This window comes from Callorhinchus milii, unplaced genomic scaffold (genome assembly GCF_018977255.1).
Source record: "Callorhinchus milii isolate IMCB2004 unplaced genomic scaffold, IMCB_Cmil_1.0 Scaffold11, whole genome shotgun sequence".
Classification (NCBI taxonomy): domain Eukaryota; kingdom Metazoa; phylum Chordata; class Chondrichthyes; order Chimaeriformes; family Callorhinchidae; genus Callorhinchus; species Callorhinchus milii.
Window position 1 is genome coordinate 10,779,211 of NW_024704752.1, and position 19,330 is coordinate 10,798,540.

Consider the following 19,330-nt stretch of genomic DNA (forward strand, 5'->3'; position numbering starts at 1 on the left):
CCTTACAAAAGGTCTCATGTCTGATTCCCAGAGCAGCTTGGCTTCAAGCATACGCCAATGGACCAACTGCTTTTGAATAGGAAGCTTAACAAGGTTTATTAAAAGGGAGCTTAACTTGGCTTGGTTCACCTTGGACTATACAAGTCATGAATGGCTTTCTATCAGCAGATATGGGATAGTCTTGGGTGAGTTTCAAAGCCGTCGTATTCTGCCTCATGGTACTTACTCTCCAGTAGCTTCAAGTTCACAGATCTCGAAGAAGACTAGCAGGTCATATTTGCACTGGCATTGTCCTACAGTAGGTCGTCTCATGGTATTCAACTTTGTAGCTGGGACTGTAAACACAAGAGACTATCAGTCACCATCCTTGGCAATTGAGTATAAATGTAATGACTAGATCAGGGTAATCTTAATTTCCATCATTACCCATCTCATTTAACATTGCATAGGAAAAACTGGCAGTTTTATCTATTTGAATTCAGAAATGACATGCATTATAGCTTTTCCAATGTTTCTAGGAATGAGTCATGCTCTTAAGGAATCTAATTGATTTACTTTACCCCTCCAATTTGATGCCCTTCCAAATATTGACTTGTATGTTTGGTGGTTCCAATGATTATGACTAGAACTAGTTTGGAAACTGATTTATTTTGCCTCTCCCTAACCCATGGGTCCTAATACTATCTGTACCTATCCTAATTCTGACTGAGATTATCCATTTTAGCATTGTCCAGTCTGTATTTAATCATTATTGAAAGGAGCAGATACACTGTGGAACAGGAGACAAATGATTGCTTGTGCTGACATGGGAGACTGGTACAAATATTAATTAGGCATTTTTATATTTACTAAACAAAACAAAGGAAAAAGTAGAGAGAAAGAACACAGGGGTGATACAACTGTAGAAACAACAATCCCAGACAATAAAGAAAGGATCAGGGCAGTTCCAATTTATTCTGTCTCTTTAAGGGCAAGTCCTTCATTGTTTCATGCAGGTTTTGTTTTAACTGAACACTTCAGTCTTCCTTAAACAACATGCTTTACATTTTTTTCACAAGAAATGTGTTTTGAACAACAAAACTTCACTTTTTTAAAAAAAAAGCTGAACTTTTTTGACTTTTTGAATAGTCCTAAGGTACCTTTGATGTTCACCTGACAGACAGACAGGACCGGTTTAACTTCTTACCTGTGAATAATGCAGCGCTCCCCCAACTCTACCATGGATGGTTAACTTAGACTATGAGCTCTATATCTAACTAATTGACTGACTGACTCATTAAAATAATAAAACAACAAAAAGACTGTTATTGTTGGCAATCAACATGCCACTATCAGGGCACAATTGACTAAAATGCCAGCAGTTCTGTGACATGTTTGACACACAACTAAAATTATCGAGAGAAATATACATAATCCAATTCAAACCGTTTAAGGCATGGTTGAATTGCAGAAATGAGTTGCGCTGTTCTTCACCAAACTGCTTAAAAAAGCAAATACTGTACTACTGTGAGCAATAAATATTGTAATTCTGCTACCAGTCTGGTATTCTAACAAGGAACTGCACGTCCTGGTATCAGGTTCTGTAACATTGCTACTGTTGATAACTGTCACCACTTGATTCTACATATATCTGGAAGGAATGTCTCCGAGACTGGAAAAAAATCAGGAGAAAACAAAACTTATGATTCAATTAGATTGTCATGATTTGGAGAGGACTAGAAAGCTCCTCGCCTCTTCAAGCCATCTACGGTAAAGATTACACCCTGATCCATTATTGTTTCTGCTGCTGAGTAAAGAGATAAGGACACAGGGCTGCACAGCGAAACACCACTGCATTACAAAAGATACAGTTCAGGGTTGGGTTCTTCACCAGGGGCAGAACAAACAGAGAATTTACACTTTGCATAATCACTCATGGCATTGGATTTGGCTGGAAAGGCCAATTGATTGATGGGAAGTACCAACAAAACATAATAGTTCAAAAAGGTGCTCCAATTCAGCGATGGAGAGAAGAATTAAGGAATAATACAGCAGAAACACTATGACCGTCTCAAGGCTTCTATCCTCCACCACACCCACCTTATTTAGACAGTACCATTGTGAACTGCCTCATCATAATAAAAATAATAATAATAATCCTTGCATTTGATGCAGCGCTTTTCACGTCTTCTAGCAGTGTCCCACAAACAGTCGTGGACTGAAAATGACCAATTTTATTATTGTTTTTGTAATCATACAGGGATTGGAGGTGAAGAACCCAATCAAGGAGAGGTTTCATGACTGCACACTACAAACCATGCATCTGAGCTTTTCTAACAGCACAAGCGACAGAGGGTAGGGGCAAGGGGGTGCTAGACTCCTCCTCTGTCAGATAAGAGGCCGCTACATGAGCAGCAGACACAGCACGCATGGATAGGGAGTCCAGGAGCGGGATATTCAACGCATCTGGCACCAGATACTTAATCAATACGAGCGCTCTCTCGTTCTCTGTGGGGTGGGGAGGGAACAAAACATAGCAATAAAGTAAAGATATTAAAATCATATTAGATGATGCCAAAAGCAATTATTTCTGTATGCGCTGTAAACATTCAGCTAATTTTTAGTTTCACAAGAAACACAAAACAAACCTCAAGAAAAATATAAAGCCCTCATGCTCTAAAGTAAAATGATAGGATAATCACTTAAATATGAAGTAAAATCAATAACCAATAATTATTCATAGATTAAAATCTTGGACTAATTGTGAGCATCTCGGTATCTGATAAACGCTGGTCTTTCTGTTAATATTCAATTCCAAATAATAACCAATGGAACAAACTGGAAAAGGGTGAAATAGCTGATGGTCAGTCTCCTAGAGGAGGGATAGAGGGTAATTTAGAAGAGGGGTCTTGTATCCAAAATTTGTATCCAAAATTTGTTTAGCCTGACCTGCTCTAGCAAAGCGATTCTTCACCCTCAGAATCACATAGCATAACCCGATGACATTAATCTTCCTTGGTTTAAACCATTCCACATGTCCTTCTTGTCCATGTTCTCCTGACAGCAATGCTGTGTGCTGCACAATTTGTTCTACAGACCCAGTAGCTCTCTAGTACCTTGACCGAGCCACCATTCTTCCTGTGTCCATATAGACCCAGAGTGCATAGGTTTCTCAACTGTAATGTGGCATCACAGCTAAGTCTGATCCTGATTCCCACATGGACGTACTAACAGGGGATCACCGGGCAGTGATTAGGGATAGGATCCAGCTACATTACTACAGACTAGGGTTGAATCTGGGACTTAATAACACAATGTGTAACAGTAAATGTACCCATTAAGTCAGGAATTAACTTAGTTTTTCATGATGTACACAGAGGGTAAAATTAAAGAATTTGATCTCAATTACACAAAACTTTCATCCTCTCACCTGGTTTAGACAGAGGCATGACTCGGGGAAATTGTCTGCGGGACGGTCTGAGAGAGCTGGGAACAGAAAGGGAAATATATTTATAAAGGACACCAATAACAGATCTTTCTTGCAAAGGATTCAGAAAGCGCTCATCATTACATTGAATAACGCTGAGAGGATGCATCGGGTAGATTTACCTAAAGAGATCTTTGCAGAGTGGTGGAAATGGGTGTTGCTGATAGTGTCCAAACACCTCAAAGACAATCGGTTGGGTCTTGATGTACTCAATAAAGGATTTTGTCACCTCCACGGCAACCTGTAAAAAGAAAGGCAATTACTGAGCTCAAAGAAATATATTGTTAGACAAACTGTACAGGATCATAACAGAGGTTCAGATGAAGAAGGCCCTTAGGTTCACTTGATCTCATCCTTCCAAAATACTCATTCTAACTTGCTCCCATTACAGCATAAGTTTTTTTTAAAAATTAGTCCAGTATCTTGGTCTCAACCACCCTTCCTAGTAACCTGTTCCAGTCATTCATTACCCTACGTTCTCAGGACTCGTTGTCTGTTTCCACTTTAAACACAACTGTGGTATTGGTGCTGCTTTTGGAGACCTCATTTCTACTGTAACTGGTAGAATTCAGTTAATAGCCTGCTAATTCAATTATGTTGTNAAAAAACAAGGTAGACCTGATTTTAAAAAAAAACAATATTTGGCCAACGTCTATTGCTGCCTGAAGCAGTGGTTGAATCAGATAGTGCAGATGCATTCAATGGGAAGCTAGACCTTCACATGAGGGAGAGAGGAAGGGTATGGGAGGGAGTAAGCAAGGGGTGGAGACTCCTGTTAAGTATAAACACCGACACAGACTGGTTGGCCCGAGCGCCTGTTTCTTTGCTGTGCATTCTTTGAACTTCTTTGTAATTTTTTGTAATGAGTAAAGAAAACATTGCAGAAATGATGGAAATTCACAGCACTTCCATCAGCATTTTGGCACACTCCTAGTTACAATCCCGCTCAAGGCGAGTACACTTCTGACTTAAGTTGTTGCTGTTTTCTTCCAGTTGTATCAGTGGGTGCGACACTCACGTTCTGCACGTGGTAGAAGCCAAGTGGGGGACCCCGGCCAGTATTTTTCAGTGGCTCTGTTGAAAAGGCTTCTTCCTGGCGATGAATGAAGCTGTAAAAGACAATAATATTTCTTACTCAGACCTCTGCAGCAGTATTTCCTGCAGCTGGACACAGGATAGCATTGTTGGCCCAAAGCAACCTTAGGCACCAACTTTAGGAAACATAGGAAAAAGGGAACAAAAGAGGCCATTTAGTTCATCAAGCCTGTTTTGACAATTTGTTATTCTTGGCAGATCTTTTAATTCTAATGCCTTGACCTTGCATCATATCCCTTAATATCTCTACTACCCAATTACATTTCTATGTTTAAGTAGATCTTTTGACTTAACATAACATGTAGGAGCAGGAGTAGGCGATTCGGCCCTTCGAGCCTGCCCCGCCATTCAATCATGACTGATCTTCTAATCTAACTCCAGCTAATAACCTGACCCTGCTTATCCCCATATCCCTTAATCCCTTTTGCAATAAGAAATATATCTATCTCAGTCTTGAATATGTTCAAGGACTGAGCGTCAACAGCCCTTTGGGGTAGTGAGTTCCATACATTCACGAGCCTTTGAGTGAAGAAGTTCTTCCTCAACTCAGTGCGAAAGGGCTGGCCTCTGATTTTAAGGTTGTGATCCTAGGTTTTAGTTTCTCCAAACAGGGGAAACAATCTCCCACTATCTACTCTATCATGCCCTTTGATGATCTTATAGGTTTCTATAAGATTCCCTCTAATTCTTCTATATTCTAGAGAATAGGGGAAACAATCTCCCACTATCTACTCTATCATGCCCTTTGATGATCTTATAGGTTTCTATAAGATTCTCTCTAATTCTTCTATATTCTAGAGAATAGGGGAAACAATCTCCCACTATCTACTCTATCATGCCCTTTGATGATCTTATAGGTTTCTATAAGATTCTCTCTAATTCTTCTATATTCTAGAGACTTACTTGAACTGACAGAAAATATCAGCATATTCAGCTGAGATACTGGACGCTTGCAGAACTGTGACTCTGAAGGTGAAATGACTGCCGATCCTGAGGTGTTCTACAATTCCATCCATCTGCAATTCTCCCGGTGACTTGATAGGGCTCTCGAGCTCCTCCTGGGTAGCTGTGAAGTGTACAGAAACCATGGACAGTTAGTCAAACTGCTCTTCTAATTTATCATTCTTCCGAACCACCCAGCCGTGTGAATGTACACCCGGAATAAAAATGAACCACCTCAAATCCTTAAAATCTAAATTTGAACCTGAATTCCTCAGTGCATTTCTTTAATAAAAATGATTCCTCAGTTTTAGTTTCCCCCCCAATTCTTCACGTCTGTTTTCAGCGTATGACCTCCTCCCATGACTGCCCGTTCTTCTCTGTTTCTATTTCCACCTGCTATAAATGAAAAAAGCAACATAGCTGTGCCCAGTATCTTCCCCTGACAATGTCACCCGAGGCTCATTGTGTGGAGAATCACAGCCACCTGTCTATGCCCTCTTATAGTCTAGTCGGGTATGATGGTACACTAACACAATGTGTCATTTCAGAAATCAGGAAACCTGGCCCCAGGTATTGAAGCAGACTGTAATTTTCCATCACCAACTCTGCCTCAGATCACTGAACTGAGCACAGATCGCAATCCTGGGATCTTCCATCCCACCTACATATGGAAATGCCCATGTATTGGAATGGAATGCACACTCTCTACCTGGAGGGATCCATCCTGCACACCTAATTCCGAAGAGTATTATCCCCAGGTTGGCAAGAGTCAATGCTTGGGGACTCCATGAATATCTGTGTTCTTTGCCTGGAGGACTCCTAAGCAGCATCACAAATCATCCAAATCAGCTTTTACTTGTAAATTTTTTTAAGAGGTGTAACAAAATAAGCACTGTGTACCTATACATGTGTTGTTATTCACTTCATCCGCTGAGGGGCCAGAATCGCTTGACTGACCTTGTCCTTCAACAAAACGTAGCTCTTCCTGTGATGTTCCGGAGCGAGACATAACGGCAGGGCAGCAATCCGACTGAAACTGACATATTGGAAATGTTCACAACGTCATTCCAAACAACCTCAAATCTCCAATCAGAGCAGTAAAGCTTGTAATACACAGCAAATATTAATCAGAACCTCAAAGAAAAAAATAGATCAATATCTGAGTATGACACTATCAGAACTCCCTTACCTCGTGTAACTGAACCTAATTTACCCTGATTCTACCCCATCTATTCAATCTCCTAAATAAAATAAAATTAGTCATTCACTTTATGGCTGTTTGTGGGGCATTGCTGTGTATAAATTGATTACCCTTACAGGCACCTTACAATGAATCCTGTGAAACTCTTTAGACAATGTTACAGTGAGTCCTGTGTAGAGTTTGAGATGACTACCTCCCCACCCTAGCCCAAGTGAAAAGTGCAACATCAAAGGCAAAGATTATTATTTATTATTATAAACATTACTCGATTCCTCGTAGACATTCACTTATTCCCAAACAATTCAGCACTGACCTGCCGTTTTCCACAAATAGGATTCTCTCCCTCACCAAGACCCTAACAGCCCAAGAACTTTGGATTTCATCACTTCAGTTGATACTAATTCCAAAAAAACTTCAATCCAATTTGAACTAGAATCTTTATTTTAAGAAAAGCTCATCAACCGATAGCATCTCAGATGTCATTGTAATATTTGAGGTATGTGTACAATTGTGAATTTTTATTTTGCATTATTTGTATAACTTTCTCTCCTTTATATCAATAACCATGTGAAGGAAGGAGAATGCTGGTGAATAGAATTACCTTTTCAAAGTGCTGGTCATCAAACGAGATCTTGGCTGTTCCTGACTGACGGACTCCAGAGCCATAATCTGGTGCCTCCTCATCAGCTTAAGAAAATGCCATAGAAACAGTCAACAACAACAACAACAAGATTCCATTTATTGAGCGCCTTTCACATCGGGAGGACGTCCCAAGGCGCTGTACAACAATATTATTGAGTAAAAAAAAGCATTGCATTGAGCATTGCAAACTTGTTTCACTTTTAGCATCATTCAATATGTCCCCTGCTGACTCCATAGAATCAACCTTTTTTGTCATTAAATCTAGTTGAGATTAATCTCCTTTGTACGCTCAAAATTGTTGCTCAATGACAACTAATTCTGGCATTCCCCTCATCAATGATGAATTTCCTTTCCATATTCCTCAAAGTAGTAAATCATTATACAATTATCTAAATGGCCAATCTTCACCTGGGAACATCTATAGGTTATTTAACCATATAACACATTACATCATGCTCAACTAATATCTATGCAGTAAAAGGATCCTTACAATTAGAAGGTAGAAAATACAATTATTTTATCAACCTGACATGGATTTGAACCCACATCACAGAAGTAGTTTGCAACCCAAAGCTCTTGCAGCCTGCATGTATGCCTCTGCTCTCATTAGTGAGATATACATACCAGAAATGGCCTGAACAGCCACACGTAGAAATCCTTTCACCTCGCCTTTTTCACTGACTATGGCCACACGATGCACCAGTGGCACTGGGTAGAGCAGGTTACTGAGATAAACAAATGCTCTGGAAAGACAAACACAAACACATCAACCAAACTGTCTACATCATTTCCAAGACAAAGGTGGTTCTACAGTGTCTCAATGGCTCAGGGACTTCACAGCTGGATCACATAGGAAACATACTGACTGCACAGTATATTGATTTCCTTCATAACTTGATAGGGTAAGTGGAAAATTCTGGATAACACTATTCATTGGGATTGTCAGATGTGCCAGAAAACAGGTTTGGATTTGACACGATTATTTAGCCACTATTTTCAGTAAAAGCAAAATATTGCTTTAATTTAAATAACAGCAACAATTGCATTCATATAGCGTCCCAGAGCGCTTTGCAAACGTTTTTGTTACTTTTGTGTTGTTTCAGATGAAAGGAATGTAATGGGGTGTGGAAGGAGTGCATTTGATGGGTTACATGGTCTTTGAGCCAATTCAGCATTTAGGTCTTTTTCGTCAGTAGAAAGGGTTGAAACTGCAAATTTGCAAATTATCTAAGTTACTAACTAAGGTTCAAGAAGGATAGAGAAATTGCACCTGGGCTGCATTGACAGCTTTTTAATTCCAGGTCTTCTTGCTGTTTAACTTTTCTTAACTCAGGTAGGCTAGCTTTAGAATAGTAATCCAGAGTGCTGATTGTTTCTAGGAAAGAGGATTGTGAGAGATCAATGGTGCGCAACATTCTGCCACTTAGCAACTATATACTGCCATTGGCCATGATTGAGGTATTGGTATAGGCATCGGTGTTCGCAGCTTACCAACGAAAGGAGGATCTTTGGTAGCAAAGTTCAAGAACAGTGAAATGGAAAATGGGGAAGAAGATAAAATGGAAATGAAAATGTTTCCAATAACATCATGGTACGTGTGCAGCACAGTGGGAACAGAATCTTGTCCAAAGCTTGTAGAAAAGTGGCAGATATGTTTATCGACATCAACTAAACTGACAGAATCGTACAAAACAAAACCAAGTGTACATAGTGGTTGGGCAACTTCATCTAATTAATTTATTCAGTGCCATTTTACATTGAGCAAAGGATAGAGGCAGACAACATCTGTAGATGGAGTATTGGAACTTCCAATGCCAGCCTAGTGCCCTTATTATTTTCTGACCAGCTAGATCGCCTCAAAAGGACAACTACAATTTGAATTTATAGCGCCTCTCAATCAGCTTTACAAAGGACCCCCAGATGGGAAAGAGACAGGATGGGTAGGGAGGAGGTGACCAAACATGTAGTCAAAAAGACAGTTTTAGGACAGGTGTTCAAAGCTGAAAGGGCGGGGGTGAAGTGGGGAGATTTGAGAAGAGAATTCTGAAGGATGGAAACCATCGACACTGATGGTGGGCACAAACATTGGCCCAATTCTGGATTGACATTGCATGATACAATCAGCTATAAAGCAACTTTGGATTAGACATATCAAGTGCATAGGCTGGCCGGACATCACAGGCACAACGACATTCATTTTGAAACTTACAGATGAAATGCTAAGTCACAATTGTGTGCAACACATAAATCCATTGAACCTAATTGTGAGAGTTGGGAGAAGTCTATATCAATAGATAATATTTGCTCATCATCAGAGTCAACAATTTGCAGTCACTTTGGGCTCTCATTCATTGAGTGTAGGAATTGCTAAATGGGACTTGTCCTGGTCTACAGAAACTGCACATGCAATATATTTTTGAAGTGGTATTAATACCAAGTCACAAAGAGATCACAGTCCTGACTAGAGAAGACACTGAGCTGGTTTGCCCTGCTTCCCGAGTGAAGGAGTCTGCATTGAAGCCAGCAGCCATTAGCTGAACAAAACTGAATGATAATCTAGTAGTGCAGAAATAAAATAACTGGAAATGGATCATACTTCTACTCAATATCCCAATCAAAAAGAGGTCCACAATTAGTACAGTAGCACAGTAGTATTCTGGAGAGCAGAAGAATAATAGAAGCACCTCAATTGATATTCATTCAGGTGCCTGTTTCAATGTCCTGCGGTCTCAATGACCTAAAACTGGACAAAACATCTCACTCTGCTGTGCTGGAAATGCTTCTGGATACTCTGGGCAAGTGAGGTACAGTTTACCTCCAAGCAACATCTCTATTATCTTCATACAAACTGAGAGAGAAATTGCTTTTAGTTTCTGAGATACGTCTGTCTCATTGTCATAGAAAATTAATATTGCATACAGGATTTGGTGTTTACCCTCATGTCTGGCTCCTACATTGGTATTACTGTACTAGTGAGCTTTGATAATTTTGGAATATTTAGATTTATTCCTGCAACAAACTATTTATTAGTCCAAAATAAATCCACAAGCTATGTGGTACAGAATGAAGTGCTAAAGGACATCTTGGAGCGAGTCTGTAGAACAGAAGAAATGTAGTAGCAACATTCACTCGGAAGATCATTTCAAGGATCTGAAGCCTCAATGGCATAAAACTTAACACAGCATTTCTCTGTGCTCCTCTGGAAATGCCATAAACATTAGTGGTGTAGATCACTGGATTCAGAGCAAGTTAAAATTGCAAAGCAAGTTTAAGGATTATGTTCCTACTAAGTTTTTTTTCAGACTTTATAAAAGTCTGTCTGATAACAAAAGAAATTTCTCAACCCATTGGACTTAGAACATGTGAAAATTATTCCTATCAGTGAAATCTACAATAATTGGCGATAGATCATCGAAAAATCAGTTTTGTGACTGGCTATTTTGCACAGGCCACTGAATTTGCTGAGTATGCAGCCTGACTGATAAAGGAATGGATTTCAGGCCCAAACTGAGTTTGCAAACTGACATGGGGAAGGAGGAAAGGGCAACAAGAATACGTCCCTGAGCTGTCAAAGTAGAACCACCTATAATCTTCATCCAATAGACACATCAAGCCACAATGCCAGGAAGCAGAGCAGAAAACAAATCAGCATCAAAAGCCAGCCACAGCCAGCCAAGTGACATCGACCGTGGACAATCGCAAGCACGCGCACACACATATACAGCTAAAGACTGGATTCAGCAACAAGTCACAATCAGCGAGGAGAGGGAGAGGAAGATCACTGCCGCTTTGCAATCGAGCAAAATTTGTGGACAAAAATTATCCGTAATAAGAAACACAAAGAAAAAATATTCAAGAGCGTTAAGTACAAGCAACCATACTGGATCCTGTGGATTCAGTCTGCTTCAAGAGGAAATGACATTGCGATGGGCTAAACATCCAGTTGCAATTTTCAAAGTCATAAATCTTCCAAAAACAATAGACGTTGTTACTTGTGAAGGCGAAACTTCTGATGAATTCAACTTAGTCACAAATTAAAACTTTGCTGGTGCCTCTCAGTATATCCTGTACCGCTGAACTTCCTCACTAATCCATGGTGGCAGTGGGGAGGGAGGCGAACACACTATCACTTCTACTTCATCCTGTGCTGTGGGAAAGGCGAGTTCACTGTCTGCTGTGTGTGCTACGCAACTTTATAGCTTGCTTTTAAATAATATTTTCTGGATACTAGCTACAATAATGGCTTTGCTCCAATAATTTATGTCCTTATCCTTCCAAGAATACTCTGCATCAAAGGCAGGGATTGGAATCACCCTCACCCCTATAGCGTTGATAGAATTCTGTGTTACTAACTGCGTGTCTCAAGGACGCAGCAAGGCAGAGGATTTCATGGGGGTATTTTTATGTGAGCAAATAATGAAAACTTACAATTCTTATTTTAAAAAGTATTCAATTGCTTCATATTGTTGTTTTGTAATCCTTAGGTTAATAGGTCAAACTAGTTAATGTTATTCTTTCACAGGTTTAGTACAGATTTAGATTTAACTCTCGGCATTATATCTGCAACATTGAAAACGGGACCATTGATGAAAGTTCAAATTAGTTCTTAGTGTCTTGGCCAAATACCATGGTCCTGCACACAAGGTGGAATTACATTCATCTGAAGAAACAGACACCAGAACGGTCTCGTGTTACTTCCTTGCAAGCAAGAAGCCATGGGATATAATATTCAAGGCCAAAACAATAAAAGGGCTGTCAGATCCAAACCTTTTGCACATCCCTCTTTTACCCGTGAAGACCTCGTATCTCAAAATGTTCTGTGTGAAATGCATCTTGTGTGGACAGAAACACGATTAACTGTTCCCAGATACATACAAGTCTCTGCCCAGGGTCAGAGCCACAGTAGTTCAGTATAGTGCTGAAGGACTGATAGGCTTGAACTCTAAGTCACTTTGCTGATCAGAGTGGAAAAATACAATAGGTTTACTAATCTGAGACTTGATCATTCCAATTCATATCCTCCATCTCTTTACTTGTATAATGCTGCAGTACTGGCTATATCACTGATAACTCTCAGGGAGATACAGCAACAAGACTGCCATTGAATGACAGAAGTCAAGTACCGCAGTATTTTGGTACACTCCAAAGATCATAGTCAGAATATTAACATCCCCAAGTCGTTAGTATTTGACCCTGGAAACTTCCACACTGATCAAAATAACACCTATTGAACAGGTCACAGTGTCAACTAGTCGGTATAAACCAGGAACCTTCAACGCTTATGTCAAAGTTAACAATATGGTAAAAATGGCACTGCAATCTTCAGTGTGTCTCAGCAGTAAGCTTACCATTGATGTTACTGAACAGATGAAAATACCTGACCTTTTCACAGAAGTAAGGTGGATCCATGAGAGACTTCAGGCATGCTCAATAACAAAGAGAGCCTCGGTCTTGGAACGCAAGATTTTTTTCATGAAATACGGAAGAAATGAAAAGTGGTATATGGTTCGATCACAACTTTACATTCATTTGGAATGAATTTTAACCATTCTCATCTTCATTTACACAAAGAGAGCTTGATCTGGGTACAAACTGATCACTGGCACCTCTGAATGTAATAATAATAATCCCTGAACACTGTGATTAGCATAAATCAAACTGCAAATCAGGCCAATGTTGAAGGAACAAGTGGTTAATTTTTTCTCTCAAAATAATTTTACTCTTCTGGGACAAGTGATTACAAATAATGAATTGGATTCATATATTTATTAGAAGAGTCATGAGCATTGGAGTCATGATTCATATGTGATCCTCTTAACCAAAGGGTTCAACATTTGCAGTCTCTAAATGTTTCCTAGTTATCTGTATCCATATTCCAAGCTGTAGTGAGATCAAAGTATATGATTCCTGAGCACTTTTCCTTTCCATTTCAGTATTTTCCAGGCAACAAAGCTAAATGGTTGCTCAATGGTGCTAAATCTGTGATGCACACTGAGGAATGCAAACCAGAGGAAACATGCTGATATCATTAACAATCTTTAAAGGAGTGATAAGTCATGTTATTTATAACTTAAAGCATTGTGAAGTGGAGAGAAAAGTGTCATCTTATTTATGGAATATTAAAAGATAATTTTAAATACTTCTACTTGAAACATGGCAGTTCCGTTAATACTGCTGTTCTGCTCCACTACCCTCTGAAGACGTGTGACAGTTAAACACATGCTTCACTAAATACGTTTCTTAAGAAAACAAAACACAGTTTATTGAGCCACAAGACCCCTCTCCAGAGGAGCTGATAGTGCCCAGTTTAAATCGATTCAGCTTGTACTGGATCAAGATGAACAAGGCTGACATGCCACACCATGAATCACATGACCATCACAGAGACATTCCAGGCACAGTGACACACTTGAAGCAGACTGAATTGACTGGTGCCCAATGGGTGTGGAAACTGGCAATAAGATTGGTGAGGTGCAAAGATGGCATGCTCAGAACACAAAGCTTTCAACACACAAATAAAGAACATAAAGAACGTCAATCCACCGGCTAAGCTTTAAAAACGGCAGAGCCAGCTTCCACTGCAGTGCCAACAGAATTAACAGAAGGTCATAACAGCAAACGGTACAATAGTGGCACATCTGGTTTCAAAAAGGTGGCACTTGTGTGCATCTGCATTTCTATTTTTTGTTGTTTCTTCAAAGCCGCTGTGTAGTGGTAGCCAATTCCATTACATTGCTACAGGTTGTAACGCATTTGGAAACTGAGATGCCCTGACATGCCCTAATGAGATGCCCTGGCATGTCCTAATGAGATGCCCTGGCATGCCCTATTGAGATGAGCTGGCAAGGGACAAGCTCTTTCATTGGGAGAAAGTAAGTCATCAAAGCTGTGAAGAAAGATCTGAGTTTAAACTTCAAGCAGGTATCAATGTGGTATGAACTGCTCAAAGCATCCAACTACTGCAGTGAGACCCAAATTAGCCCTCAAGATACTATACAACTATACATAAACACACATAAAATGTTTGAAATATTTACTTCCATACATACTGCAAGGCTCAAAACTGTTGTTGAAAGTGTGCAGTGAGCAGCTTCCTTCAGCACAGCCACAAACAGGTTAAAATGCTGCTCTGATTATTCTACTAGTGAGAACATGGTTCATTTATAATCTAGATTCGATACGAAGTCCCAACACTTTAAATAGGACAACATTTTAAATAGACGTTTCATCTTGTATCCTTCACAGAGACAGAAGCCCTATCATCCCTACATTCTTGCCAAATTTGACTCAAGTCCAAAGGTGAAATGACAGTGATTGCCTCAATTCATCACTCAATCCACATCAGAGAGAAGAACTCTGTATCAAGTATCTGGAACTGACCCACGTCCCTGGAGGTTATTACCATTTACTGTATGTTACGACATTTACTTCATTGTACTAAATAGAGCAGATATCTAAGGTGGAGCCTGCTTAATTTATACTTAGTGTCTGGTTTAATATATTTACTGCTGAGTTCTAAGCAGGAGCTCAGGCTTTCTCGACGCGCTCATTGCCTGCTCCTTGCACTGCGCAAACTGAAAACTTTCTGCAAGCAATAGGAAATCAACACAGAAGAGTCTTTACTGCCGCATGGTGATGCTTTCTTATAGCTCAAGATTTCAATTCCTTTCGTGATATAGAATATTTTTGTTTGATCAGCTGGGTGTCGAATAATCTTCTCTCCCCCACACAAAAAAATCATTTAGTGATATGGAGTATGAAAGCAGGATTCTTGAAGATGCATTCTTTTAGAAAAAGATTTTAAAAGTGAGCATTAACTTCAGTCACTCAGTGCTCACCCCTCAGACATCCCGAGAATCCTTCTATAAGACAGATCTTTCTCAGTAATCTGAAAATATACAGTGGAATCCACACTTACAGCAATCCTGATATAAGTATTATCATGAAATTTAAAAAATGTCTGTGTCAGCTAGCAGGGGCAAAGATTTAGTTTTCTTGTTGGTCGTGTACCACATATCTGGCTAGATATTCAGCAAATCTAGCCAGAAACCCCACCCTCCGCCCACCCATCCCTCCGTTCCTACGCTTTGATTGCTTTGAGACGTCCTCCTGCCATGCAAGACACTATATCAATTCAAATTGTATTGTATTATCCTTAGGTTATCAGCTTCTATTTCCAGCTTTTACCTATTTTCAGTTATTTTAGAAGTACATAAACTCTTTCTTTGTACAATTCAGACTCAGGTCTGATCTTAAACACTAACTGCCTCACTGTAAACCTGCAACCAGGCCTTGATGTCTGGCCTGTGCTTTACAGCACGTTTTGCAATAATGGCTAACGCCTTGGTTAGCCAGTGTGTGACATTACAATTTGGGGTCTGAAAGAGCTAGTCCCTTCCCTTCACGCTCTGGAAACCTCACCAACCTTCCCACTAAACTGAACCAGGGTGAGCGGTCGTAAAACGGGTCCTGGCCATCATGGTGGATGTAGTACCCTTCGTCTCCCCCCAGGTCAGAAAAGGGATCATCCAGAAAGATTTCATCGTCCAGCTCCTCCTCCTCCTCCTCCTCATCCTCCACCTCCTCTTCCTCCCCATCATGCTGCTCGTCTGCGAGCTCAGTGATGTCGGAGTCAGGGTTCGAGAAGGTGGGGGAGGGGGTGAGATCAGCCATGCGCTCAGACATGCAAGTGTTGAAAATGGGAGTACTAGTACAGCCAGAGACAGGGGAACTAGGGTTAGTACAAGACAGAGACATGTTAAAAAATAACCTCATCGATCGAATAACCCGTACGAAACCCTCCGACTGAAACTCCATCAGGGATTCTTAGAAAGTCTTCCCAAAGTGATGGGAAATCAGTAAGCTATGATCAGAAGGTTTTGCACCTTAAATGTCAGGACTGTCAGGTCTGTTCATGCACCACTTCTGATCCATCTCGTACTGGCCCGAATGTGAGGAGTAACTGTGTGACTTATCCCCCTCCTCCAGGTGTAATGTCAAGAGCATTTCGTACGAGCAAGCCTCGTGCACCTGGTTCCACATCACTGAAAAATCATACACCTTCACATTCTGGAAAAGTTAGTTGCATAGTGTAGACTCTTCACTGCAGGTGGCCACCCATGTTGTGACTCCTCTCTGTGTGCCTGCACTAACATATTCCACGGAGATCAATCATCAGAGTCAGTGTGAGCGGCGGACAATGCTGTTCAACAGTAACCCTGGTCACCGCCATCTTATTTCATCTCTGTTTATGATTAATATTTACTTCTATGGGACTACATGCATTTTAGAGAAAGACACTTGCTGTGTCCACATGTTTAGCTACTGTGTCCTTTGATCTCATTCTCTTTGTCCTGTGCGTCTGGAATCTGATGTTGTTTGCTTACCCACCCCCCATCCTATCCATCACCATTGCTCAGTCCATGTTCACGGTTGCCCAGTACATGTTCACCATTGCCCTGTCAGATTCATTCAAATGACTTTTAAATCTATGCCAATGCTGCTCTGCAACTTGTAGGTGCACGAAAGCTCCCTTTCTCCAGCACTGATGTCTCTCATTCAGTTTCCCCTCATATTTGTCCTTCACTTAGGTCTGCCTTATCTCTTCATCAAATTCACAATATAGATCTGCAAAAGGGTGACCCAGGTATAGCACCTCACCAAAGGATGATTTGCTCTCATGAATTTTAATCTTTAATTTTAAAGTCTTTCTGGATGATCTCTTTTCTGAATTTGGGGGAGGCTGGCTGGTGACTGACTTACTTTGATGATGCTGAGGAAATGCTACCAAGTGCTTTGTGTCATATGTGGGTGATGCAGCAATGTGACAGAGCGAGATGGCTGCAATTCAGTGAGCCCATACCTGCTGCACTAAAAATCTCAGAGCTCACGTTGTTCGTATTGCTCAGACATGATGATTCACATTATGAGTCTATGGCTGTGTTCAAATCACAATGTTCAGATGCATGAAGTTTTCAGTGAAGTGAACACCTTCAGTGCAAGGCAATCAACATGACAAAGCACAACATTTTCTTAAGTCTCAAACTGATTCAGTGTGCAATGCACACAAAGTTAAACAGCAGATAGGAAACATTCATACAGATCATATCACAATAAACAGTTTTTATAAAAGATATCACAATATGACACTTTCATTGAGAGATAGAGTAACAACCTGGAAATAAGGAAGAGTTAATTCTGAATGCTGGTATTATGAAATCCTAACAATTCTTCACTGGAATGGGAACATGTCCTCATACAGGTAAGAAGTTTCACTGCATACTCAATACGGACCACATATTCACTGTTATACAATGTGATTAATGGACATATAGGGTTATGGTTTCCCCAGATATGGTGGAAAGGAAGGGGTGTTGTGGCCTCCCATCACTAATAATCACGCTGACCTAATACTTCTCATGGACCAGGAGTCTCACCAACCCAAAAATTGGACTGACGGGAAATCAAACTGACCCACGGATTAATTGATATTCATTGGAATCAAAGGATTTCATTGACCAGTAATCACCGGTAAAACACACTGATCTAAGGATTCCACTAGCATTTAGACCAGTAATCACTTTGACTATGCGACTCCTCTCACCAGTACATTTTTTTTTACTATCTTGTTTGCTACTATTGGTAATTTTGATATAGACAACGGGCAAACAGAAAATAAAGCAGCCGATGTTCTATGAATGTGTGGCTGCAATAGACATAGAACATGGTGAAGCCGCTTTAATAATGTTGCCACCTTGCCCATCCTCCAGACCTGGGGAAGTGCTGTGTAAAGAAAGGAATGTCTTTAATACCGTGCTGGGGAGAACCCCAACATGCCGAGTACTTACAGTCTATAGTACAGTCCAGCTTGTCTGCAATGGTCATTCTCTAAACAACATTTTTATAATAATGGAAAATCCCATTTTAAAGATATACTGAAAATATGTTATTCTAATTATACCCCAATATAGTGTAACAGTATATAGAAAATTGAATAGGACACCCTATATGTATTGTGGAGAATAGCACACGCTGCATGTATATAAAGAATGGCATTGCGGGGTGTGGGGAGTGGGTTAGTAGGGTAGGGGAGAATTACAGTATATTATTTTGGTTTGAAGACCACAAGTGCAGTGTGGTCCATTCCAACATACCTTGACACTGGGATTGCCGCCAGTTTACCTTCCTTCTGAGCTCCTTCCAGCTCCTCAATGGACCCTCAACAAAGCCTCTATAGCTTGCTCTGGCAAGTCACAAATAGGTGACACAAAATAAAATAGAGCAATTCGGCCCTGCAGTGTATTTGATTAACACTTCTTGTTACCCTTTGAATAGAATGTAAAAAAATGGATATTTTATGAGTGAGTTTTGATGTACTTTCCAAACATTGTTCAAAGTTATACAATCCGTTGAGTACTTGTTCATGGTTGCCCAAAAACTAGGCCTTGGAAGCTGTTGGTGCTGATGAGAGTCAATGCAAATTGGATATTGCAAGTCCTGCTATTGAGTTGCACTCAGACATGTCCCAATTAATTGGACTGAAACTCTGGGATTGGCTGCCAACACCTATTCTAAAGAGAAGACCATTGGTGCACGCTGGACTGTATTAAACACCTGAGAAACGTTCAAGTGTAAACAAGCTGTCCATCGACACAAAAGTAATGCTAGGTCACAACCTAGAAGGAAAACCATCAATCACTCATACTCTCTCTCGCTGCCCCCTCCACGTTGCTGTTTCCATGGAGACAGTTCTAGGAATGAGCAGCGTTAATTCACACTCGGGCAATTGAAACATGGAAAATCTGAATGATATTAACGTAATGTAATATATCCCAGCAATTTGTCTTGCTTTTTTTCACAAGAAGCAAGAAACTTTGGATGTGAAATCCAAAGCAATTAAACTGAAATATTTTAATTTCTCCAAAATTTAGATGCACACAAGTCCCCAATTCACCTTACTGCTCATTCCTATTTGGTACTTCAGC

General features: G+C 40.2%; 1 protein-coding gene across 11 annotated transcripts in view; it reads right to left on the reverse strand.

The window, feature by feature from the left end:
• Positions 1 to 19,330, reverse strand: part of kif1aa (kinesin family member 1Aa) — a 96,157-nt gene that overhangs the window by 24,222 nt on the left and 52,605 nt on the right. For 9 of the 11 annotated variants that reach the window (XM_042338956.1, XM_042338958.1, XM_042338955.1 and 6 more), the window contains 8 exons: positions 7,971 to 8,089; positions 7,306 to 7,391; positions 6,404 to 6,539; positions 5,465 to 5,627; positions 4,485 to 4,575; positions 3,589 to 3,707; positions 3,410 to 3,465; positions 227 to 335 (listed from right to left, as the gene is read on the reverse strand). In XM_042338956.1, coding sequence (XP_042194890.1) covers positions 227 to 335; positions 3,410 to 3,465; positions 3,589 to 3,707; positions 4,485 to 4,575; positions 5,465 to 5,627; positions 6,404 to 6,539; positions 7,306 to 7,391; positions 7,971 to 8,089 — 879 coding nt within the window. Of the gene's footprint in view, positions 1 to 226; positions 336 to 3,409; positions 3,466 to 3,588; positions 3,708 to 4,484; positions 4,576 to 5,464; positions 5,628 to 6,403; positions 6,540 to 7,305; positions 7,392 to 7,970; positions 8,090 to 15,771; positions 16,054 to 19,330 lie in introns of all 11 variants that reach the window. The other 2 variants (XM_042338965.1, XM_042338961.1) reach the window with 2 other exon arrangements.